Source organism: Felis catus, chromosome B3 (assembly GCF_018350175.1).
Source record: "Felis catus isolate Fca126 chromosome B3, F.catus_Fca126_mat1.0, whole genome shotgun sequence".
In the NCBI taxonomy this organism is placed as follows: Eukaryota; Metazoa; Chordata; class Mammalia; order Carnivora; family Felidae; genus Felis; species Felis catus.
Window position 1 is genome coordinate 138,165,378 of NC_058373.1, and position 24,971 is coordinate 138,190,348.

The 24,971-nt window shown below is 50.2% G+C and overlaps 2 protein-coding genes across 6 annotated transcripts in view; one reads left to right on the plus strand and one right to left on the minus strand.

Moving 5' to 3' along the window:
- Positions 1–429: 429 nt before the first annotated feature.
- Positions 430–4,704, plus strand: TCL1B (TCL1 family AKT coactivator B). 2 transcript variants are annotated; one of them, XR_006599966.1, is made up of 4 exons: positions 430–961; positions 3,036–3,163; positions 3,394–3,471; positions 4,044–4,704. XR_006599966.1 is itself a non-coding variant. In XM_045060481.1 (4 exons), the coding sequence occupies exons 1-3, from the start codon at positions 800–802 to the stop codon at positions 3,445–3,447; spliced, it is 393 nt and encodes a 130-aa protein (XP_044916416.1). In that variant the 5' UTR covers positions 433–799; the 3' UTR covers positions 3,448–3,471; positions 4,044–4,704. The 2 variants fall into 2 exon arrangements, 1 of the variants encoding a protein (XP_044916416.1); XM_045060481.1 differs by having other exon boundaries at positions 433–961; positions 3,036–3,212.
- Positions 4,705–7,892: 3,188 nt separating this feature from the next.
- The window catches only part of TCL1A (TCL1 family AKT coactivator A), a 28,004-nt gene continuing 10,925 nt past the window's right edge, over positions 7,893–24,971 (minus strand). The window contains exons 4-5 of one of the 4 annotated variants that reach the window (XR_006599968.1): positions 12,801–12,871; positions 7,893–8,403 (exon numbers count right to left, since the gene is read on the minus strand). The gene's annotated coding sequence lies outside the window, so the exon portion shown is untranslated. Of the gene's footprint in view, positions 9,007–9,979; positions 10,241–12,126; positions 12,872–24,971 lie in introns of those variants that run through there. The other 3 variants (XR_006599967.1, XR_006599969.1, XM_045060483.1) reach the window with 3 other exon arrangements.

Sequence of the window (24,971 nt, forward strand, 5' to 3'; positions counted from 1 at the left end):
AGCAGATCTGATAAGTTGGTGGGGCCAGGTGGACACTTTGGACCCTGTGGCCTGGGATGGACAGGCAAGACGGCTACTTGCCCTCCTTTCCCTCGTTTCTGTCACCAGAAGATTTTGATATCAAATATCCCTGGGGCGCTGGTGCCTTCTCTGACAGGAGGGAGTTTGATTTGTCCTTTAGACCTTGGCCAGGTACCCCCAGGGGCAAGAGCCCACTGAGCTTGAGGGACCTCTAAACTCAAGAGAGTCTTGGCCTGGAGTCCTGCTGAAGGAGTGGCGAGAAGTCTGTGCCGGCTCAGAATCTGGGGCAGGGAGGTCTGCATGAGGTCTGGGCACAGACCCAAGGCCGGGAGGAAGGTCGGGGATAGAGCCTGCCATGAAAGCTGGGGAGGGGGTGCTCAGGAAGGGGGCTGCATGCAGGGGAATCATGGGAGCGAAGTGAAGTGTTGATCTTACGGAGCCATCCAGGCCCTGGACGCAGGGCCCTGGGGTGTCTCTGTATCCAGAGAGTGGCCTCTTGCCCCTTGCGGCTCGTGACCTTGAGCCAACGGGTCCAGACTGACCCAGCACCACCCGCCCCTACCCTTCGGCCCTGCCTCTGCCAGCCCCCAGCGGTGGGAGGCCTCTCCCAGCTCTCGGTGGGTCCGCCCCTTGCCGGCCCCCTGCGGCTCAGGCCCTGCCCCTCCCCGCAGCCCCTCCCGCTGGCCACGCCCTGTGCGGGCCCCGCCCCACTTAAGGTTGCTCTGCACCTGGGAGGCCTCACTTGTGTCTCCAGGCCCGGAGGGGATGCGCTCTCGCCATGGCCTCTGGGGCTTCTCCGATCCTTGGGGTGCCCCCGCACCGTCTGTGGGCCCGGAGGCCTGGCATCTACGAAGACGAGAAGGGGAGGACCTGGGTGACGGTGGTCGTGCGGCTCAGTCCCTCCCAGAGAGCTCGGAGCAGGGCCTCCCCAGGCGGCACAGTGAGTTGTCAGGCATGGGTGGGGGGGTCTGGGGGAGGACTGTGCACGGGTGTCAGCCCGTGGTCCTGGCACATGCAGCAATAGGGCCCGGGACAGAGGTGAGAGGAGGCAGTTCTCAATTGTCTGGAAAAACAGACCTGTGCTGAGCGCGAGCACGGTGATGTCTATACCTGATGCAGACCCCCAGGAGCCCCGGCCTGGAGGGACCACTGGTCTGAGCTTAGCCGGAGGAGATGATGCAGCCCTCATTGGGAGCTCAAGGGGGAGGTAGGTCAGGGCCCAGGCCTCCCCCCGGTGCATGCTGGAAAGGCATCACAGCTGGGCTCTACAGGATGAGTAGGAGTTTTCCAGGAGCTATTGCAACCTAGAGGCAGCAGGTGAGCCAACGGCGTAAAAGAAACGTTGACTTCGGGTTCCCTATCTGCAAAAATGAGAATAATCTGCCTCCTTGGCAAGTGAGAGGCGGCTCACCAGCCGCAAGGCCTTGGGGGCGTTCAGCAGATAACACCTTCCGGAATCCCACCTGGGAAACTGATTCCCGAGGCGAGGGTGGAGTGTAAGACCATTTAAGGTTCAAAAGCTCCCCAGGTGGTGAAGACAATCACTCAGGTTGGAAGGCATTCCCTGTAGATGAGGGCTTTAGATTCCAGTCCCTCTTTGAGGGATACAATAAATACTTCCGTGTAATATGGTAAAAGCTTATCTGGGTATTAAAAATGCCATTTAGGCCATCATAAACATTTTAAACAATACAAAATTCTCCTAGCAATCTTCAAAGAGGCTCTGCAGAAAATTTTGGGTGGAGAACACTGAAAGTCTTTCCCGCACCTATGCCAAATAAAGCATGCAAAAAATTCTGAACAAAGTATTTTGGTGGGTTTTTTTGAAAACATAAACATGTTTTCAGTGGGAAAAGTGGGTTCAAGTAACGTAGTGAAGGATGCAGTAGAGGCACCCAGAGAATGAGCATTTCCCCTTATTTAAGATAATTACTTCTTAGAAGTAGGTCTCTATTTTCACATATAATCTTAGGATGGGAAGCAGCGTTCTGAGCCTGATCGAACACAAGGACCAGAAAACTTTTGGTAGAGGGTCTGATGGTAAACACTGTCAGCTTTGCAGGCCACACGGAGTCTATAGCAACTGCTTGACTCTGTCCTTGTGGTGAAAAACCAGCCGGAGACAATGTGCAAAGGAATGAGCTTTTGTTTATCTACAATAAAGCTTTATTTAACAAAAGAGGTAGCGGGCCAGATTCGGCCCACAGTTTGGTGATTGATACCTGATCTAAAGCCAGAATCCAAAGGGAAAGTGATTTCGCCATGTAACTAAAAGCATTTCCTCTGCCAAAAGAACCCATACAAAATGAAGACAACAGACCGAGAAGAGTCATTCGCCATACGTATGACTGATAAAAGGCCAGTATCCTTAACTCGTAAAGATGCTCCTCACACACAGAAAGACAAATACTCCGATAAAAAAAAAAAAAAAAACTCTGTAAGGAACTTTCCATTTTGTTGCATGACAAAGGGAGCTTTGGTTATAGTTGTTGGTGATTTTCCCACTCACTTTTATACCTTTCTGTATTAGCCAAATTTCATTTTATTTTATTTTTTATGTTTACAATAAGTACGTGAATGCCGTGATGAAATATGATATATTTTGGGGGGAAACCCATCACTCCCAGATCCTAAGGTGTACAGATACTTTATTTTTGGAAAGATCGAAAAAACTGTAGAAATGGCTGAGACAGAGGCCTAAGAATATAATCAATTGCTGATGGGTGGGGAGATTGGCTAACTTTTCAGGGGTACAGTGGGGTGTGGTGGGGTGCAAGTCAGCGGGAGGACCGTACTTGGGGGATCCAGGAGAGAACCAGTCATCCCAGATCCAGATGACACCCCCAAGGGCCATGCCAGGTGCCATGGCTTTAGGTGTGGGATTCTGAAAATATTCACATCTGACGGGGCAGTTTGCCAGCTGGGCCCCGCATCCGGGACTGTGTGTGTTTGCGTGCAGACCAACCACTGGGGGAACCCTGCCCCTGATGTGCCCTTCTCTCTGGTCCCTTCAGCATGAGCCTGAGCCCAGCGTCACAGTCCACATGTGGCAGATGCCAGTGCACCCCCAGGAGCCCGTGTCCCCCAGCCAGCTGACCCTGTCCCGGCTGCCCCTCGTGTGGCAGCTGTACTCTGGAAGGAGGTACAGAGCAATGGATTCCAGGCTCTGGGAAATAGTGAGCCATGGCCAGGCAAGTGTGTGGTGGCCCCAGGAGAGGGTGATGAGTGGCCGGTGGTCACTGCATGTGTGCAAAATGAGGCAAAGGATGGAGGGACCGGACTACTGAAATCCACAAACCCATGTTTCCATCTGCTTCAGGCGGATGGACAAGCATTTCCTGGGGACTCTGACCGCTGCTCCCTCTCCTGCAGATCGACTCCACAGAGGAGCTGGTCCTGACAGAGCTGCCACCAGGGAACGGCTGACCGCAGAGAGCGGCTCACAGGCTGGTATGTGGGGGTCTGTGTCTCTCGGTGTGGCGGTCAGACAAAGGCAAGGTGGTCTCTCTTTACAGGAAGGCAGTGCTGATTTCCCTTCCCTCATGCTGTTCCCTGAGCTTATCTTCCACAGCCACCCCGTCACCCTCCTCCCCTGATCCCTTGGATGTGTTTTTCACTGTGGGCAGGTCCCCCACCTTCACAAAGCATGAGATCCCACCAAATAATAGTCATCATGTAATCTTCGTAAGAATTCTGTGAGGTGTATGTATTGAAGTGCCGCTCTCCAAAGGAGAAAACTGAGGGTTGGAAGGATTTCCCCAAGACCTGGAGCCTGGAAATAGTAGCAGTCAAGCTCACATCCATTGAGCATGATCTCTTGGTCTGACCACGGCCCTGGGGTGCCACCAGTCTCATTGGTGGCAGTGGCCTTCAAGGACCTGCCTCCTCCCTGACACTAACCAGGGTAGGGCCAGGTGCCTTGGAAGGACTGGAGCTGAGGCTTGCCCTCCTGTCCCTGGGTCCAGTTTGGGTTGGGCGCCCCATTCCTCCATGGTTCTCTGTCTCCTTCTGTCTTCTCCCAGGTCTTGCCGGCCCTATGGATCTTCAGTGAGGATCTTTTCATACCTGCCCTTCTGTTAGCACATCTAGCCTGGCCTCCCTGGGGGGGAAGGAGGCAGCTGGGCCCCTGCCTACTCTGCTTTTCTTGTTGTCATCGGCTGTCCTGCTCTGCTCCACACTCAGTGACTTGCCGGACGGACCCCCATCTGTGTGCTGGGCTCAGCTCCCCCACTGGCTGCGATCCCTGGTTTCTCTTTCCCCTTTGTGCCCTCATGCCGGCCTTCCAAGTGCCCCTTCCCAGATCCCCATCAGGCCCCCTCCAGGCACTGGCCCGGTCAGACCCCCGGCCTCCAGTGCAGCCCATGATTGTTACTTGCTGTCAACCCACTCCATGTCAGGCAGGGAGTGACTCAGTTTAAGAGCAGGCCTCAGAGGGAGCCAGGTCTGGACTTGGGACTCAGATGGGCATCAGTTCTGCTGGGCTGCTGGCCTGGAGTAGATGGAGTGCTGGGCAGGCTGTCCACTCCTGGTCCCAGGCAGCGTGCACCAGGGGCTGTGCGCAGGGATGGATGGATTTGGCGCATGGCTCTCCTGCTTCTTCAGTCCTTTGGCTCCTGTGTGTGATGCTGGTCCGTGAAGTTTCCTCCCCGTATTGGTTAATTAAAATTCATCACTTGTTGTCAACTTTTGTGCTGAGTCAGAGCTTAAACTGGTTTCTGGTAGAGAAGAGCAGCTTAGGCTGCACTTAAGGTTAAGGTAAATTCTAATTACCCATTTGGTGCTCTCCCCACTAGGAGGAAGCTGTGATTGGCCCATTTCAGGAGCAGGACACCGGGGGAAGGCAGGGAGGTGAGCCTCTTGGGAGGAGGGAGCTCTTGGTGAAGCAGGGAAAAGGCAGAAGAGACCCTGGCAGAAGCTGGAGAGGACCCTGGCTTTTGCAGAGGGACGACGCCCTGGGTGTCTTTGCAGGATGGTGGAAGGAACAGCCCTAGGGCAGAGCATGAGCCGCTGTCCGAAGTGCTGACCAGGGCCACGGGTAGGGGTCGGGGGAAGAAGAGGGCCGTGTGGGCATGGGGCAGGGTGACAACTCAGTGGTGGCAAGAAGAGGGAATCCCGTCCCTCACACCAGTCATGAAGAGAAATCACCAGTGGATTAAAGTCCTAACCTTAAAAAAGAATCCGTGAAAGCATCGAAGAAAGTGCAGGAAAATACGTTCCTGATCTTGGGGCATGAGAATCGAGTAAGACACTGAAAGCCAAACACAGTTAGGTTGTTCGAGGTAAACGTTTTCTATACGACGGGAGACTGAAAGGCAAAGGTGGAGGACATTAGGGCTTTATACAAACCCCTAGAATGCAGAATGCATAGAGAACATCTAGATATCTCTAAGAAAAGGGGGAGAATGTCAGGAACTAGCAACTTACGGAAGAGGAGACGCCCAGATGCTGGAGTGGGGAAGCGTGGATTTCAGAACTCGGAGATCTGGGTCCTTGTTGCTGGTAGAACTAAAGGCTCGATGGGATCGTGTTTTGTGGGAGTGTAAACCGTTATAGCTGCTCCGGAGGTTTGGAGGACAGTTCGTAACATGGCACATGGGCCCTTACCCGGAGTGCTTGCCTACAGCAGGGTTGCTAAGCTCAGCGCTGTGGACACTTGGGGCCGGGTAATTCCTTACCACGAGGAGCCGCCCTGTGCCTTGTAAGGTGTTTGGCACCATCCTTGGTCTCCACCCGCTAGATGCCAGAGGCACCCCCCTCCCTGGCCCCTTCTGAGTTTTGACAACCAAGAGTGTCTCCAGTGAGCGCCCCAGTTGAGAACCACTGGCCAAGAAAATCACTTGCACGTGTGCACAAGAGGGAAGGAGAGGAAGCATCACGGTAACAGCTGGGGTCCACCATGGAGGAGTGATGGAGTAAAACGAGATCCCGTGAGCAGAGGCTGGGCTGGGCCCCTTCCAGTTAAAGGCTTCTGTGATGGGAGAAACAGGCTCTCTGGAAAACTCTCAGAATGCCCTCCCCTCCCACTGGCCTGAGACAGAGGTATGTGGGGTGGAGGGGGTGTTGTGCAGCCTGTATCCTAGTTACAAGCCAGGAATGATTCCATAACGATGCATAGGGCAAGAATTAGGAAGCCATCCTTTTAGTTCAATGGGAAGCTTACAAAGCCAAGGATGTCAGGAGAAGGAGGCATGCCAGGGCGAGGGAGGGGGGCGCTCTACTGGACACCCAGTGAGCATGTGGTCCAGGGGAGGAAACTCAGCCCCGCTTCGTCTCCCTTCATACATGGCAGGCGTGAGGGCAAGGGTAACGATCAAGAAATACACCTCTTGGGTGCCAAGCCGGCTGGTTTTGGGCGCCAGCTATTTACAGATGTCTGGGAAAGCCAGCTGTCCGGCACCTGGAAAGGCTCCCAGGATGGGGGAAGGAAGCCTCCAGTCCTGAGGGTAGCTGGACTGGGGTGCAGCCTCTTTATGGAGAAACGGGGCTCCAGTCCCTGCCCCCCCCCCCCCCCCCGCAATAAGTCTCCAGCGTCAGGTTTGGACAGCTTTGCTTCTCGTGTCCCAGGGAGTCCTTGTCCTATGGCATTGGGAGGGTCCCCAGGCTCAGCCTGCTCCCTGGGGATGCACTCCCCTTTACCTGCCTGTGGTCTGCAGGCCTGTATGGCCTCCCCTGCAGCATTATCACGCATGTTCTGTGCCCGTGACGGCTTCATCTGGGCTCCCACTGCTTCTGTGCGGTGTCTCCTGTGACCCCATGAAGCTTCCGTCTGGGTGGTCTGTCCTCCGCGCCTGCTGTGGGGTCAGCTTGCCCTGGTACCACGTGGGGTATGGTAGTGACTCCCAGAGGATACGCTCCTAGACTCCTCACCCCACCCTCACCGTTTTGTGCCTTTTGCTTTGGCCCCAGGGGCTCCCCCTGGCTCCTCCTACCTTTAAGTTTCCCCCACTTACCTTGTGATTTTCCTTCTCTCCGTGCTCAGGAAGGGGAAGTGGGCCAGCTTGATTTTTCTCCTCCCTCCGTGTACCCCCCTTTCCTTCCCAGCCCAACAAAAAAGCAGCAGGCTCTCCTTTGACCTCCCCTGGGTCTTTGACTCAGTTGTTGATATGCTTAAGGACAAGAAGAGAAATCTGGAGATCCTCCTACAAGACGGCCGCCTGCCTGGTCAGGGTGCCGTCCTGCGGAGGCCAGGTGCAAATGTCAAAAGCCTTCAGTTGCTCCCTGTTGTCTTGGAGCAAAGACTAAGTCTGCCCTTTCTTCTGGGAGGTGGATGTCTAAGGCCACCTGAGACAGAAGCTTGGTACGGGAGGGAGCAAAGAGAAAAGCACATCAAAGTGTTTAAAATCACTCCCGGCACATATTCAGGATGGCCACACTGTGCTGACGCATGCGAGCCAGAAGCCATCATGTGGCCGCCTACGTTCTCTGTGTGTTTTCTAAATGCTTGCTCCACGTGTTCATGAGTGGGGTGTGCGTGTGTGGTGTGGCCTCCTTAAAGTCTGGTCCTAAAATGTCGTGACAGTTGGCTTCAGGGCAGGGTGAGAAAACTTGGCCCGGCCCCACCTACAAGGAGCTGAAGACTTAAACTAGTTACGAGGGACTGTGTTAAAGATTTTAATGTGGGGCGCCTGGGTGGCGCAGTCGGTTAAGCGTCCGACTTCAGCCAGGTCACGATCTCGCGGTCCGTGAGTTCGAGCCCCGCGTCAGGCTCTGGGCTGATGGCTCGGAGCCTGGAGCCTGTTTCCGATTCTGTGTCTCCCTCTCTCTCTGCCCATCCCCCGTTCATGCTCTGTCTCTCTCTGTCCCAAAAATAAATAAACGTTGAAAAAAAAAATGTTTTTTTTAAATTAAAAAAATAAAAAAAAAAATAAAGATTTTAATGTACAAACGAAAGGTTGTCCAGGAACATGAGGAAAATTTATCTTTTTTTAAAGAATTATGGGCAATATACAGGTGGTTTAATTACTTTGCATGGGCGCCTCGGGGCCACCCTGTATGTCGGAATCACTGGCCACAATCAGCACCATGAAGGACGTGCCGTGAGTGTCCTTCCACTCGGCCAAAACCAGGGGCCGTGTTGGAAACTCTGCACTCCCCATGTGGCCTGGGCACTGACCAACGGCAACAGATGCTGGTCACACGTCCCTGGATGTCTGCATCCTGGGTGAGCCCAACCCTGGCTCCTTCCGGGCCGTGTCACCCACTGGACATCTTCCTCCATGGGAACCATTAAAGACTTCACGTTCTGAGTCTCCTCTCTGTGATAGCTCTGCCCGAGCCTTGTCACTCATTGGTGCAGTTGTTTGTTCTCAAGTATGGGAGCTTCCGGAGGGCCTCTGGCCTGGTCGTACACACATTTATGGAACCTCAGCTTTGTGCCAGACCCTGTGCCGAGTGTCAGGGAAAGAGAAGTGAGTAGGAGTCGGTCCCTGCCTTCACGGGGCTCAGTTTCGCCGCTGAGCCAAGGACTGTGCATCAGCACTGAATGCAACTGAGGCCAAAGTGTGGCAAGAGAAAGAGGGGGTGGTTGTCATGCTGCTGGGTGATCCAGGGAGGCTTCCTGGAGGAAGAATCAGGGTAGAAGAATCCTCACCTTTACATGACACTGCCATCTACACAGCACTTTCCATTACAGATTATGAATGAAACACACAGTCTGATTTCCAACTTTGATCCTGAAAGCAAGCCTAGGAGAAAGGCAGGTCTGTTGCCCCAGCAATGTGCCCTGGTCTGTCATCAGAAGTGGCAAAGCCGGGGCCAGAGCCTGAGTCCCCTGAGTCCCCATCCCTGCTCTCCTCCTCTGTGCAGCCAAGCAGCGGCTGTGGGGATGGAGAGAAATGAACACACACGAGCGACTGAGGAGAGAGAACAGATCGAACTTGGTGATGGGCAGACGTTGGAAGTAGCAAGAGGTGGAGTCAAGGATATGCCCTCGGAGTCTCGTTTGACCCACTGGTCCTGAGTTGGGAACATGCGAGCAGCAGAGATCTAGGGTAAATAAAGTGACATGTTCGATTTTGGGTATTGAGTTGCAGACGCATGTGGAACAGCGTCCTGTGAGTGGAGGTGTTGTGTGGGTCTGGAGAAAGATCTGGGCCCAATCAGCCACTCTTAGGAATTCTGCTTAGAGCGTGGAGTATTTTGTTTTTAATGTTTATTTATTTTTGAGACAGCATGAGCGGAGGAGAGGAGAGAGAGAGAGACAGAGACAGAAACCGAAGCAGGCTCCAAGCTCTGAGCTGTCAGCACGGAGCCCGACGCAGGGCTCGAACTCACGAGCTGTGAGATCATGACCTGAGCTGAGCCACCCAGGCGCCCCTTATGCTTCTAAAGTATGACAAGATGAAAATCGTGATAGTGTTTGCTTCCAAATATTGGGAAGAGGAATGAGAAGGCAGGGTAGAGTAAGTACATGGGGGTCTTCATGGAAAGGGCCTCAGGAAAGGCCTAGCAACAGAGTTAGGAACTTATTACATAAAGGGGAAAAGTAACTCCCAGAAAAACTAAGACTCATTAAACCAATGAAAACCGGTGGTGGTGGGCGAGAGCGGGCCGTGGGAGGGAACACAAATACACTACATCATCGTTCAAGGTGGAGGGCTGAGAGGCTGGTGAATAACAAACCGAGCTACTGATTACATAAACCTCCAAACGTACCGTACAGACTTTCCAAATCATCGTAAGGAAAACATTTACCACCCGAATATATCTGAACCGATAAGACAATTCAAGAAGGCAAGTGGTTATATATTTAACACACAAAACCTGTTTTCTTGTACGCAGGTATGAGTCAGAAAAAAATAATGAAGGGTCACATTGAAAACACCTATATGGGGGCACCCGGGTGGCTCACTCGGTTACAGTGTCCGACTTCGGCTCAGGTCATGATCTCACAGTTCTTGGGTTCGAGCCCCACGTGGGGCTGTTTGCTGACAGCTCAGAGCCTGGAGCCTGCTTTGGATTTTGTGTCTCCCTCTCTCTCTCTCTGCCCATGTTCTCTGCTCATGTTCTCTCTAAATAAATAAATAAATAAATAGACAAACAAAAAAACAAACATTAAAAAAAAACAAGCATGTAGAGGAAATTTGGCAAAGGACTTATTTTCGGAATATATAAAGATCCCGTGTAATGGTTTCTCCTTCGCTGATCCCTCACCAGCTTAGATTCCATGTTGCAAACGCTCCTTCGCAAATCAGGACTCCTCTCCCCCATTCTGAATTATCTGCCAGGTAAAATGCCAAAGTCGGTTGAGCCCAGGTTGCCTTCTTACTTTCTGAACCCAACAGAAAACTACTGCTAGACCAAATCATGTTCATACAATGGGCTGATAGTTGTTTCAACTGTCAGTTCCTGACTGCAACCCTCAGAAGGCCAGAGACCTACTGGGCAATTCTGTGAAGCTTCTCTGCTACATCTGTTTTCACCGGGTCTGGGGTGGATTGTTTATTTTTTGAATTTATTTATTTTGAGAGAGCATGAGCAGGGGAGGGGCAGAGACAAGAGAGAGAAGGGGGAGAGAGAATCCCAAGCAGGCTCCGCACTGTCAGGGCAGAGCCGAACACGGAGCTCAAAACCCACAAACCGTGAGGTCATGACCTGAGCCGAAACCAAGAGTCGGATGCTTAACCGACCGAGCCACCCAGGCTCTCCAAGATGGATTGTTGCAAGTCAGCAATCTCCATCAGAGAGGATAGAAACAGTCTGCCTTTACTGGGAAGGGAAGCAGCACACGTTCATTGTCTTGCCCCAGGGTATATGAACCCTTCCAGACCTTGAGCCTTGGCGTTTCATGGGGCATGATGCTGGGTCCACCATTTCGAAGACTTCATGCTATTTACCTGATGAGCCTGACTGATGACCTGATTGACCTTCAAAAGCCAGGGAAACCTATCAAGTGCTTCCTCTCCTTAGTGGCAGGAGATGAGGGCCAAGGGGAGGCAGGAGGTGTGACCCCTCCTGTACTTAGGCTGCCGCTTACATTCCTCACCCACCAGCAAAAACTAAAATTGTATGACACAGCTCATCAGATATTGATAAATATAAGTGCTATATTGAAAACAAAACCTATAATGATACACTCAAAACTAAAAAATACTCCTGTGACGGGCTCCAGGTTTGGGGCGTGCTCAAAGGGCTTTGATTTATAATGTTTTATTTTCTTAGGAGGAAAATGTACTTACAGCTCACTTGTGCAGTTAAAGTTGGTATTGATGAGCTGAAAGATAAACACACCCCACCAAAAAGCAAGTAATTACAGGGGCGCCTGGGGGGCTCAGTCGGTTGAGCGACTGACTTCGGCTCAGGTCATGATCTCGCAGTTCACGAGTCTGAGCCCTGCATCGGGCTCTGTGCTGACAGCTCAGAGCCTGGAGCCTGCTTTGGATTCTGGGTCTCCCTCTCTCTGCCCCTTCCCTGCTCATGCCTCTGTCTCTTTTTTTTTTTCTCAACAGTATGTAAACATTTAAAAAATTGAATGGGAATGCAAGCTGGTACAGCCACTCTGGAAAACAGTATGGAGGTTCCTCAAAAAACTGAAAATAGAACTACCCTACGACCCAGCAATGGCACTACTAGGTATATATCCAAGGGATACAGGGGTGCTGTTTCGAAGGGACACATGCACCCCCATGTTTATAGCAGTGCCATCAACAATAGCCAAAGTATGGAAAGAGCCCAAATGTCCATCGATGGATGCATGGACAAGGGTGTGGTATATACATATATATTTATATATGTGTACATGTACACACACACACACACACACACACACACACAATGGAATATTACTTGGCAATCAAAAAGAATGAAATCGTGCCATTTGCAACTAAGTGGATGGAACTGGAGGGTATTATACTAAGTGAAATTAGTCAGAGAAAGCCAAATATCACATGACTTCACTCATATGAGGACTTTAAGAGACAAAACAGATGAACATGAAGGGAAACAAAAATAATATGAAAACAGGGAGGGGGACAAGACAGAAGAGACTGAAATACGGAGAACAAACAGAGGGTTACTAAAGGGGGTGTGGGAGGGGGGATGGGCTAAATGGGTAAAGGGCACTAAGGAATCTACTCCTGAAATCATTGTTGCACTAGATGCTACTAATTTGGATGTAAATCATAAAAAATAAATGTAATTCAAAAAATAAATAAAAATAAAAAATTGAGAAAAAAAGCAAACAAGTAATTACAAATGGTTCTCTCCCCACTTACCTAAATACCTTCACTGCCGGTAACTTATAACTTAGTATTTACCATCTAAAACAGCGGCTAGCGAACTACAGCCCATAGGCCAAATCTGGCCAGTCACCTGTTTTTATAAATAAAGTTTTGTTAGAAGAGAGCCGTGCTCATCATTTATGCATTGTGTGGGGGTGCCTTCCATACAATGGCCAAGTAGCCACAACAGAGACTTTTATGGCTCCTAAAGCCAAGATATTTACTATTTGGCCCTTGACAGGAAAAGTTTGCTGACCTCTGACTCCTTAACTTAATTGGTTTCCCCGGTACCTTCTTATGGCTCTGGGTTCAGCTGGACTGTCCCCTCCTGAGAGGGGCTTGCTTGCTTGGTCGGCCCTTCTGCAGCCGGACCTTCCTGTATTCCTGATCCCTGCCTTCCATTTACCCCATCATGGTGCTTCCTTCTGTGCTGGAAAGTGCGCCCCAGAGAGCTCCGTATTTGTGCACTTAGTTCAGGGCCAAAGACTGCATTAAACATGAATACTGGAGGCCAGAAATAGGGCCGATTCTGGGAACATCTGGGCCACACCACATACTGACCTTGGACAGCTAACTGTCTCTGAGGCTGTTTCTTCACCAGGAAACTGGAGGCAATGTACTTCTTTAAAAGGCTAAAAGGAGAGGATCGGTATTAATTACATACCACAGTAATTCGTACATTGTCATTTCGTTTTAGCCTAACTCCCTTTCTTGACGTTGGAGGTGACTAAAGTGCGGAGAGGGGCTGGTAGGACTCGTTCCTACAGCAGATTAGTCAGTGGTTGGGACTAAAATGCAGCCTCCAGACTCCACTGCTTCCCACACCTTCACCTGGCCGGGCCAACCAGTGGGCGGATTACCTGGAGCCTCTCGGAACCGAAGGAGCTGAGTTCATTTGAAAAACTAAAAACTGGGGCACCTGGGTGGCTCAGTCGGTTAAGCGCAGAGTTCGGCTCAGGTCATGATCTCACAGTCCCTGAGTTCGAGCCCCATGTCAGGTTCTGTGTTGACAGCTCAGAGCCTGGAGCCTGCTTCGGATTCTGTGTCTCCCTCTCTCTCTGCTCCTTCCCCACTTGTGCTCTGTCCCTCTCTGTCTCTCAAAAATAAACATCAAAAGAATTTTTAAAAACTGGGATTGATGAATGAAATTCAGGGTATGGTATTTACAAATCTGTCTTTAAGAAAAGGATTATGCAGGGGCGCCTGGGTGGCGCAGTCGGTTAAGCGTCCGACTTCAGCCAGGTCATGATCTTGCAGTCCGTGAGTTCGAGCCCCGCGTCAGGCTCTGGGCTGATGGCTCAGAGCCTGGAGCCTGCTTCCGATTCTGTGTCTCCCTCTCTCTCCGCCCCTCCCCTGTTCATGCTCTGTCTCTCTCTGTCCCAAAAATAAATAAACATTGAAAAAAAAATTAAAAAAAAAAGGATTATGCAGAAATGTGAGAATAAAAATGCATAATATACAAGTTTCATTCTTTTCTTTATATATGCAAAGACCTTTGTTTTAAGTAGCTACAAAAAGCTAATAATACAGTGTTATTTCAAGTTTACCTTCTCCTTCTGTGGCATTAACACCTGGATAAATTCATTTTAGGCAGCCTGGAGGAAACAGGGCTGAGGGTACTTGCCACCCTGTTAAACAGTCTCCAAGGAAAGCAGAAATTTTTGGGAAAAGGCAGTTGTAACACAGAGCAAAAATCGACCTGATTATGTGTAGTAGTTTTAAAGGCGAGCCCTTCAATCTGCCAATTGTGTGATTTTTTTTTTTTTTTTACAGATCAAATTGGATCATTCTTGCAACATTTTTTCACCTCTAGCTACAAACCAATAGTCATTCGTTCCCTCCTGTTTAAATTCTATTAAACTCAAAATCAAGGAACAGGCACTGGGTTTGCCCCTCAATGCTTATGACTTTTTTACAAAGTAAAACAATCTTAGAAACGGATTAAAGATGCTTCAATCAACCTTAAAGCAACCTTAAAGATGCTGTTAATGATCCTTTTCACAAAATACAGAAAATGTCATAAAGAAGGAATACTGATTTTTATCAAACCTACTTGACGGTAGACTTCACATTGACTTGATCTTAACATTACGAGATAGGTTTCAACGCACCTATCTTATTATAGGTGTGGAAACGGTGCCTCTGAGAGGTCAAACACTTCACTGGGGGTCTGAGTAAGGAGGTTGACTGGCATTCCATCTAAGTGTGCTTGTCTTCCTAGAGTGCACAATAATAGCACCATGACCAAGAGCGTGGCCCAGGGCCAGGAGCCGGCTTTACTCCAAGCCTGCTACTTACCAACTCTGTTAACTTTGAGCAAAGTGGGTAATCAAAGATCCTATTTTCATGTGCATAAAAGAGGCATCATTAGAACCATACCTCCCCGAGGGGGAGGTTCTTAGAATGGCACTTTCTTAGCCCAGCGGGCCTGCTCTCAATCCTGGGCCTGGCTCAGTCCCCTCTCCTGGCCTCTGCCCGCCAGGAGCACCCAAGGACTCCCCGCAGCGGACCACCTCCCACCTGATTTCCAGTAAGTGTTCCTCCATGGGTTCTGTCCCTGCAAACTCTCCCGCCCTTCTTCCTTCTCAGCTCAAACACTCTGAGTAGGTACACTAGCAAGAAAGGAGACAGAAAGAGAAAGAAAATAAAGAACCCATAATTGGCCACAGCAGCCCTGGCTCCTAGGAGAGAGAGAGACATAGTTTCTTTTTGGGATTGTCTTTTATTTACCAGAACACAGTGATGGGGCATTGAATCACTGATGAGCTAGCCCCGAGGCAAACGGAATGAGTTGTTCTGCACACTAAAGTAAGAATGTTAGCTTTTCAAGGATTAGCTATAGAAGGAAGGGTCTGGGAGGGAGGGAGGAGCCCAAAAAGAAGTGTTGGGCTTAATGGCGGAGGGGAGGGGAGGGGTGATAATGTAGCAGTGGCTAAGAGAGTTTTGCAAAACGAGGGTCTAATATCCCACTGTAAGGCATCGTCTGAATGTTAACCCACAAACCTCCCCAAACCCTCAAACTTAACTCCAAACAAGCCCCCAAAGTCTGTCACCTACAGTGGTGAAGGAATCCGAGCGGTGCCCAGTGTGGGATGGAGTGAGGTGTCTGGAACAAGAACGAGACGCCTGGCGGAGCATCCAGAAGCCAGACGAAATCAGCGGATGCTGGCACTCTGAAGTAAGGGGTGATGATGGGGAGGAGTGTGAGGCCCTACTGGAGTGACAGTGAAGGGTGGCATGGAGGTGGCAGAGTCAGGCTAAATTAAATCTTTTTTTTTTTTTTTAACTATAGAAAACGGGTCTGTTGATGTTTTGTGAGTCACAAGAACAAACTCTACGGTCTATAGAATCATACAATTGTGTTGACAGTAGTTCAGCAGGATAATAGGGGGCTTTGACCTAGCATGACAGGTGGTCCTGGAGGTGGCCTAATCTTGACCTCTTAAGTATGCCATTTCATGTTGGAGGAGCCAAGCATCTCCAAGTGCACGCCCTCCTGCCCCGCTGAGATCTTAACCATATCACAAGAAATGTTAATTTACGTCACAGTGTGTAGAGTGGACAAAGCTTGGCCTTGGGGGTAAAAACAGATGTGTATTCAATGAAAGGGTGGACCTACACCGGCCGACTCCATCTTGTTCTGTGTCCTCCACCTTGACCGCGCCTCCTCCCCTTGAGTAACCTCCCGCTCACCCGTTCAAACTTCCCAATCAAAACACGCCCGGCAACAGGACTCCGACCCTTCCCCAGCCAATCGGCTGAGGCCACAGCCATTACCTCGCCAACTGCCCCTAGACCCCTATAAAACCTTTGTGCTTTTGAAACTCGCTTCCTCCCTCCGGTATCTCACTGCTGCGTCGGTGCAGGTAGGGGATTGAGCTCAAGCTAGCTCGAATAGAGGCTCTTTGCTTTTGCATTGGACTCGGCTCCCTGGTGGTCTTTGGGGATCACGAATTCTGGGCATAACATTTGGGGGCTCGTCTGGGATCCCCAAGACCCCCAAGGGACCGCCAACCCAGAGAGCCTGACTGGCCATGGTTAGTGTCTGTTCATTCCATCTTTTCTGTGTGAGCTCATTTCTGAAATTCTGATAGTGCCCGACGTGGTCTAAGTGGACGCACTGGAGGACCACGGGCCAGGAGTTTCGGAAGACGTTCCGATCCTCCCTTTTGGAGGGATGTGGAATCCCCTCATCAGTTTTGGAGGGATGTGGAATCCCCTCATCGGTTTTGGAGGGACGTGGAATCCCCTTAAAGGTCTGAGAGGAGGCAGGTCGCTCCCGCCGGTCGGCGTGAGGCCGTCGTCTAGCTTTCAGTTTTGGAGGGATGTGGAATCCCCTCATCGGTTTTGGAGGGACGTGGAAGCCCCTCAAAGGTCTGAGCTAGCTTTCAGTTTTGCTTCCATGGAGTTGGAAGACTGTTTCTAAGGGCCCTCTGTTTGTCTGTTTGTCTTTCTCTGTTTTGTTCTGTGGACTTACTGGACAGATGTTATGGGACAGACTCAGACTACCCCTCTACCCATCCTCTTGGCTTAGGCCCTTCCTAGCTCCACTCCCTCCAGAGCCAGGACCCATTCTTGCTTTGCAGGGGACAAAGAAGAAGGAAAACAAGAAAAGCCTTACTCAGCCTTCAGCACCCCTCTACCCTGTCCTACAAGGGGGGACTGAAGAAGAATTAATTTTTCCTCCCCCATATAACCCCCCTAGGATGCCGGAAGAACACCATCCTCCCCCTCCAGGGGAGGCAGACGCTGTTCCGAGAGCGGGAGGCAGAAACCCTCCAGTGGGAAGCCCGCCCTTTACCAGACAAAGGGCTCAGAGGGAGCAATCCGCCTCCACCGCCGACTCCACTGTTCTGCCCCTGCGAGCCACCGGACCCCCAGAGGCAGAGGGGAATCAGCCCCATCACTATTGGCCTTTGGCCACTAGTGACCTCTACAATTGGAAACCTCAGAATCCTAAGTTTTCAGAGAAACCGGCAGGGCTTATTGATTTATTAGACTCTGTTCTTTTTACCCATCAGCCCACGTGGGACGATTGCCAGCAGCTTAAGCAGGTCCTGTTCACGACTGAAGAAAGAGAAAGAATCCTCAGTGGGGCCCGAAAACTAGTTCCGGGCGCAGACGGGAATCCCACCACCAACCAGGCCCAGATAGATGCCTCCTTCCCCTTAACTCGTCCCCAGTGGGATTTCAACACGGCAGAAGGTAAGGAGAGGCTCCGGGTCTACCGCCAGACTCTAATGGGGGGGTCTCCGAATGGCTGCTAGAAAGCCAACCAATTTGGCCAAGGTAGGAAATGTACAATAGGGAAAAGATGAATCTCCGGCTGCCTTTTTAGAATGGATCATGGAGGCATTCCGTACCTATACCCCCATGGATCCAGAGGCTCCAGAAAGCAAGGCAGCTGTTATCATGGCCTTTGTAAACCAATCGGCCGTAGACATTAGGAGAAAATTACAGAAAATAGATAGACTAGGAGAAAAAAGTCTGCAGGACTTACTGGTGGTAGCCGAAAAGGCATATAATAACCGGGAGCCTCCTGAGGACAAGCAGGCTCGCGCCATGGCGGCTGCCAGCAGTAAGCAGACTCGAGACCTGGCCAGAATACTGCTAGCTACCACTGCTGACTTCCCCGAGGAACGAGACTGCCGGCTCCGGCAGCTGGCAGACGACGCAAGAAAAGGTAAAGGAACCACCAAGGGGGGGGGGGGGGAAGCAGAGGCTGCAGAAGGATCAGTGCGCATACTGCAAGATAGGGCATTGGGCCCGAGATTGTCCAAAAAGGGCCGGCGGGAAGGGAAGCAAGACTGATCGAGTAAAAGTCCTAGAGCTAGATGAACTAAGTGATTAGGGGAGTCGGGGTTCGGACCCTCTCCCCGAACCCAGGGTAACTCTTAAAGTGGAGGGGACCCCTGTTGACTTCCTTGTCGACACTGGAGCACAACATTCAGTCCTCCGCACCCCACAAGGAAAACTAGCCAGCAAGAAGTCCTGGGTACAAGGGGCAACTGGTATGAGCCAGTATTCATGGACTACCTGAAGAACAGTAGATTTGGGAACGGGCCGGGTATCCCACTCCTTTATGGTAATACCAGAATGCCCCTACCCGCTGTTAGGACGGGACTTACTGACCAAGATTGGAGCTCGGATAACTTTCAGACAAGGGGGGGGACGGGGCTCAGGTCACCGATGGCAAGGGCCACCCCATCCGGGTCCTGACCATGAAACTGGAGGATGAATACCGCCTCCACCAGGAGGCGCTCTCGAGAGGAGATAATATAGACATATGGCTACAAGAATTCCCCTCGTTTTGGGCAGAGACGGGGGGAGGGGGGGATAGGACTAGCCACTCACAGGACCCCGGTCCTGGTAGAACTCAAGCCAGGAGAGAGTCAGGTAAGGATCAAACAATACCCCATGTCTCAGGAGGCCCGGAAGGGGATCCAGCCACACATCCGGAGACTACGAAGCCTAGGGGTACTAGTTCCTTGCCAGTCTCCCTGGAACACCCCCCTAATGCCGGTCAAAAAGCCTCACACAAATGACTACCGACCAGTACAAGACCTCCGGGAAGTAAATAAGAGGGTCGTGGACATACACCCAACTGTTCCCAACCCATATACTCTCTTGAGCTCCTTGGCGCCCTCCAGGGTCTGGTATACTGTACTAGATTTAAAGGACGCCTTCTTCAGTCTGTCGCTGGCACCCCAGAGCCAACCCTTGTTCGCCTTCGAGTGGCATGATCCGGAGGAGGGCTACAGTGGGCAACTCACCTGGACACGGCTACCTCAGGGATTCAAAAATGCGCCCACCATCTTCGACAAGGCACTACACAAGGACCTGGGTGAGTACAGAAGGGAGCACCCTGGCCTCACCCTTCTACAGTATGTAGATGACATCCTGATTGCTGCCGACACGGCCAAAGACTGTGAGCGAGGGACCCAGGACTGCTGGCTACCCTGGGGGCCTTAGGGTACCGGGCATCCGTGAAGAAGGCTCAGATATGCAGGGAGAGGGTGAGTTACCTGGGATATATCCTGGAGGGCGGACAGCGGCGGTTATCAGATGCCAGAAAAGAAACTGTCCTAAAGATCCCTACTCCCACCTCCCGAAGAGAAGTGAGGGAATTCCTAGGATCAGCCGGCTACTGCCGCCTCTGGGTTCCAGGTTTTGCTGAGATCGCCAGGCCCCTATATGAAGCTACCAAAGAGGGGAAAACATTTAAATGGGCTGAAAAAGAAGAAACTGCCTTTAATCAGTTAAAAAAGGCCCTCCTAAGTGCTCCAGCCCTGGGCCTACCAGACATTACGAAGCCCTTCCACCTCTTTGTAGACGAACATAAGGGAAGAGCAAAAGGGGTTCTAACTCAAGCCTTAGGCCCCTGGAACCACCCGGTGGCTTACCTGTCCAAGAAACTAGACCAGTGGCTGCTGGCTGGCCACCATGCCTAAGAATTATTGCGGTGACAGCACTCCTAGTCAAGGATGCAGACAAACTGACCCTAGGACAGGAGATCTGGATCACGACCCCACACGCCAGTTAAGGGGTCCTGAAACAGCCTCCTGATAGATGGATGAGCAACACACGTGTGACTCATTACCAGAGCCTCCTACTCAACCCTCCACGAGTGCGGTTCCACCCCAGTGCAGCCCTCAATCCTGCAACCCTGCTGCCCGACCCTGACCTAGGTGCTCCACTACATGACTGTGCGGGAATCCTGGAACAAGTACACGGATTCCAGATGGACCTGACCGACCGGCCCCTCCCTGAAGCTGAGGCTACTTGGTTCACTGATGGCAGCAGCAGCTTTGTGCGAGACAGACACAGGTATGCGGGTGCGGCGGTGGTCAACGAAATGGACACTGTTTGGGCGGAGGCTCTACTCTCCAGAACATCAGCCCAGCAAGCAGAGCTCGTCACCCTTACCAAGGCGCTAACGTTGGGAGCTAGAAAATGGCTTAACAACTACTGGACTTGGGAGACCCAGTTTTACCAGACCTGCCCAAATACTCCCAGGAGGAGTTACAGCAGATCAAGAAACTCCCCATGGCCCAGGAGATAAAGGGATGGTGGTATACACCTAACAAGGAGCTCGTGCTGCCAGACCGGCTCGGAGTCTCAGCATTAGAGCACATGCATCGGTCTACTCACATGAGGGCCCGAAAATTAAAAGACTTAATCCGACGTGCCGGAATCAAGATTCACCAACAGGACACCAAAATAGAGCAAGGTGTATCTGCCTGCAAAACCTGCCAACTCACCAACGTGAGAGCCACATCAAATGAAAAAGGAACCAGGCTCAGAGGCACCAGACCGGGAGCCCAATGGGAAGTCGACTTCACTGAAGTCAAACCAGGAAAGTATGGTTATACATATCTTTTAGTATTTACAGACACCTTCTCTGGCTGGGTGAAGGCATACCCAACCAAGCATGAAATGGCTCAGACGGTGGCTAAGAAGCTACTAGAAGACATCTTACCCAGGTATGGTTTTCCTGCCATGGTAGGATCAGACAATGGACCAGCTTTTATCTCGCAGGTAACACAGGCAGTAGCCAAGGCGGTGGGGGCAAACTGGAAATTACATTGTGCTTATAGGCCCCAGAGCTCAGGACAGGTAGAAAGAATGAATAGAACCCTAAAAGAGACCCTTACCAAATTAACCATGGAGACTGGCAGGGACTGGGTGACTCTCCTACCGTATGCCCTTTACCAGGTTAGGAACACTCCTTACACCTTGGGTTTTACTCCCTACGAGATCATGTTTGGCAGGCCACCCCCTATTATTCCCAACCTTCGAGCTGAACTTCTTGCTAAGTTTAAAGATCAAGAACTTTTTCTTTCCTTGAGAGGGCTCCAGAAGGTGCACGAGGACATTCGGCCGTGCCTCCGTGCCATCTATGAGGCTGGCCCGACCCTGACACCTCATCAGTACAGGCCAGGAGACTGGGTCTACGTCAAGAGGCACCACCGAGAGACCCGAGAGACACGCTGGAAGGGACCCTACATCATGGTGCTGACAACCCCCACCGCTCTCAAAGTAGACGGCATCGCGACCTGGGTCCATCACACCCACGTTCGGCCAGCGGACCCCTCCTCGATCCGGAAGGACTTCGTCATGCGATGGGCTATCAATTGGGACCAACACAACCCGCTCAAGCTCAAGCTACAGCACATTCGACCCACTTAATATTGGTAACTCTGTTAACTCTCCTTGTCATTGCTCATGCTGCTGGGAGTCCCGACGCCCCCCCCAAAATATCACCTGGCAGATCATAAACACCAGCTTGGGGACAATACGTAATCAGACCTCCCAGAGCCACCCCAGGGACACTTGGTTCCCAGAACTTTGCATAGACCTCCAAACTCTGTTCCCCTTGTCACCATACATGCCCGGATTACAAAATAGAAATGCAGCCGGTCCCATGATTGGGTCCGCAAGCTACATGACAAGGGGGGAATGAAAGGGTGGACCTACGCCGGCCGACTCCATCTTGTTCTGTGTCCTCCACCTTGAGTGACTATGTCCCCGACATGCCCCCTTTCCGGGAAAATCGCAGAAACCTCAGACCACGCCTCCTCCCCTTGAGTAACCTCTTGCTCAACCACTCAACCGTTCAAACTTCCAGATCAAAACACGCCCAGCGACCTGCGTAACAGGACTCTGACCCTTCCCCAGCCAATCGGCTGAGGCCACAGCCATTACCTCACCAACTGCCCCCAGACCCCTATAAAACCTTTGTGCTTTTGAAACTCGCTTCCTCTCTCCGGTATCTCACTGCTGTGTTGGTGCAGGTAGGGGATTGAGCTCGAGCTAGCTCGAACAAAGGCTCTTTGCTTTTGCATTGGACTCGGCTCCCTGGTGGTCTTTGGGGATCACGAATTCTGGGCATAACATTCAATACCTGATCTTCTCGCTTGTGGCAGTGTGATTCAGGCGAGTTACCAAAAATATCTGGGCCTGAGTCTTCTCATCTCATCAACCCGAGTTGCATCATTACTTGCTTTGTCCCAATCACAGTGTGCTTCGGACTGTGCCGGAAATTAAGCATCAGTGGGATTTAAGTGGTAGTAGGAAGATCATAGCAGCAGCTCGCCTCCCCTTTTGTCTGGATTACTGGAATCGCTCTCTTAAGGGAATACCTGCCTTTAGACTCTCCCAGGCTAAATTAAATCTTGTCTACAAGGATGGTGTACCCTGACTGGTGTACAGACTATAACAAGTGCAGATTTCATGACAAGCCAGACAGAATTATCAAATTATGGCTAGAGTCTATTTTTCTTCCACAAGATAGGCTAAATTTGCGCGTGCCTCCCAAGACGAAAGTTTACTGTGGATATCCATGACCCTCGAGGTTAGCAGATCAGTAGAAATGAGACACGCAGATATTTAACCCAGTACAATCCAACCAAAAAGGCAGGGCAGTGGACATGGCTCCCTGGTGTCCTTGGTTGGTGGGTGATGAGGCCAGTGTTGGAGGGAGGCACCATCAGGTCAGAGCACACCAGCCAAGTTCCCTAGATTCTGGCTTTTTTGGCCCTCCAAGCCCTGAGGCTAGGTCATCAGCACCTCAATCAACCCAACCTGCTGTGTAAGTACCACATCATCATCGGGACCAGGTTCCAAAGTTGAGTTTGTGCAAAGAGCTCTCCCATATTATTGAAATGTTCAGTTTTAATAGTTCCAAGTGCTGTTGATTTTTCACCTCAAAACTATGAATGCTCGTTATAGTAAAGTATTTGCAAGAACATTTTCTTGGAAAATATCACACTTAGATTTATAAATGGTGTTTGCCATTGGAAGTTCACTTGCTATCACAAAGAGGATTCACTCACTGACAAGGACTTCACTGGACCAGTTCATGTTGACTCATCTGGTATAGACAGATGGGGAAGAATCTCTTAGAATCAGTATGCTTCTAAAGGTATTTCCCCTTTGTAAATAAACTTATTTGGTGAGAGAGGAAAAAAAAAAAGAGTAACAAAGTATCTTTAAAGTACAACAAGGATCGGGGCAAGGTGGTGAGAGTGGCATGGTTTTCCAGTCTCCTCAAATGACAAAAACAAGTAGAGTAACGGGGATAGAAAAAAAGAAAGAGTGTATAAAGTGGAAACACAAAAGGAAAATCAGTCGAAGAAAAAGATCAAAAGGATTCAAGACAAAGTGATGGATAGAAGAGAGGCAAAGAAGATCCAACATATGCATAATAGGCCCCTCCCCAGCCCCACCCCCGGCACAACACAAGGACAGAAGGTAAAAGGCAGTCGAGTGAACAAATATAAGCCACTATTAAAGAAAACTTTCCTGAAAACAAACCAAGAAACTGACTTGAACCTGTATATTTAAACGGGACGGTATTGTGCTTGGACCAGAACAGTCAACTCCAAGGCACTGTCTGTTAATTTTATTAGAATTTACAGAATAGAAATCCTTTTGGCATAGCTAAAATGACCATGTAATTTACAAGGTATTACACCTTCGCACAATACTATTAAGTTAAAACACAATGGACAAAATTAAGTAACATAGTACAGATACCCAAGAAAGAAAATGTGAGTCATTACTTCAAAAGGTTTTTATTTACTTATTTTGAGAGAGAGATAGAGTGCAACTGGGGAGGGGGCCAGAGAGAGAGAGAGAGAGAGCAAGTCCCAGGCAGGCTCCACATTGTCAGCACAGAGCTCAATGCAGGGCTCAAACTCACAAATCATGAGATCATGACCTGAGCTGAAGTCAGATGCTTAACCAACTGAGCCACCCAGGAACTCTGAGCCATTTTTTTTTAATTCAGCCCAAATGCCCTTCAAGTATGAAGGCTACAGACAAATTGTGATAAAGTTGAGGGAATCAGGGAATAATGCAACTGTGTGCCCTTCCTGAGTAATCTACTAAATAATATGCTTCAGACAACCAAGAAGTGTTTAGAGAAGATTTTCCTAAGAGCTACTGGTGAGCACTGAATATATTTAACCATAGAGTAAAGACTAATAGGCATAGGGTGAAGAACACTATGTATTTGTCATATCCTCCGATAACAAAGATGTAATTCAGCTATCAAAACTGGGGAGAGAAGGGAAAAATTACATAGAAAGTAAGCTTGCTGGTGCCCTGAAAGGTACCATTTAGCACTAAACAGATACCACTTTAAGTACTTTGGGGGAGAAGAAGAAGAGGGGAAAGAAGAGGTTACTAATTTCAATGTTGTTCATAGTAAGGAACCAAAAGACCTGCACTGTCCAACATGGTAGCCACCAACTGTATGTGGCAACTTAAATTTTAAATTCATTAGCATTAAAATAAAATCTTAAGTTCAGTTTCTCAATTATACTGGCCACAATTCACACTTCCATTTCTTTTTTTTTTTGTTTTAATATTTTTAAATATTTATTTTTGAGAGAGAGAGAGAAGAGTGTGAGCAGGAGAATGGAAGAGAGAGAGGGAAACACAGAATCCAAAGCAGGTTCCAGGCTCTGAGTTGTCAGCACAGAGCCCGACGTGGGGCTTGAACTCGTGGACTGCGAGATCATGACCTGAGCCGAAGTCAGACACTTAACCAAATGAGCCACCCATGTGCCCCCACATGCAGCTAGTAGCTTCCACATTGGAGACCACAAATAAAGAGCATGTCCATCATTACAGAATGTTCCTTGGACAGTGTTACAAAGGAGTAAGGATGCCACCCTGTGATATCAATATAAAGGTAACCGTTGAAACAAAACATCTGATCTGTGG

Excerpts from the sequence above, each read along its gene's own strand:
- TCL1B (XM_045060481.1), top strand. The coding sequence starts at position 800 with ATGGCCTCTGGGGCTTCTCCGATCCTTGGGGTGCCCCCGCACCGTCTG. Across the intron at positions 962-3,035 it reads GGGCCTCCCCAGGCGGCACA|CATGAGCCTGAGCCCAGCGT; the intron begins GTGAGTTGTCAG and ends TGGTCCCTTCAG. Across the intron at positions 3,213-3,393 it reads AAATAGTGAGCCATGGCCAG|ATCGACTCCACAGAGGAGCT; the intron begins GCAAGTGTGTGG and ends CCTCTCCTGCAG.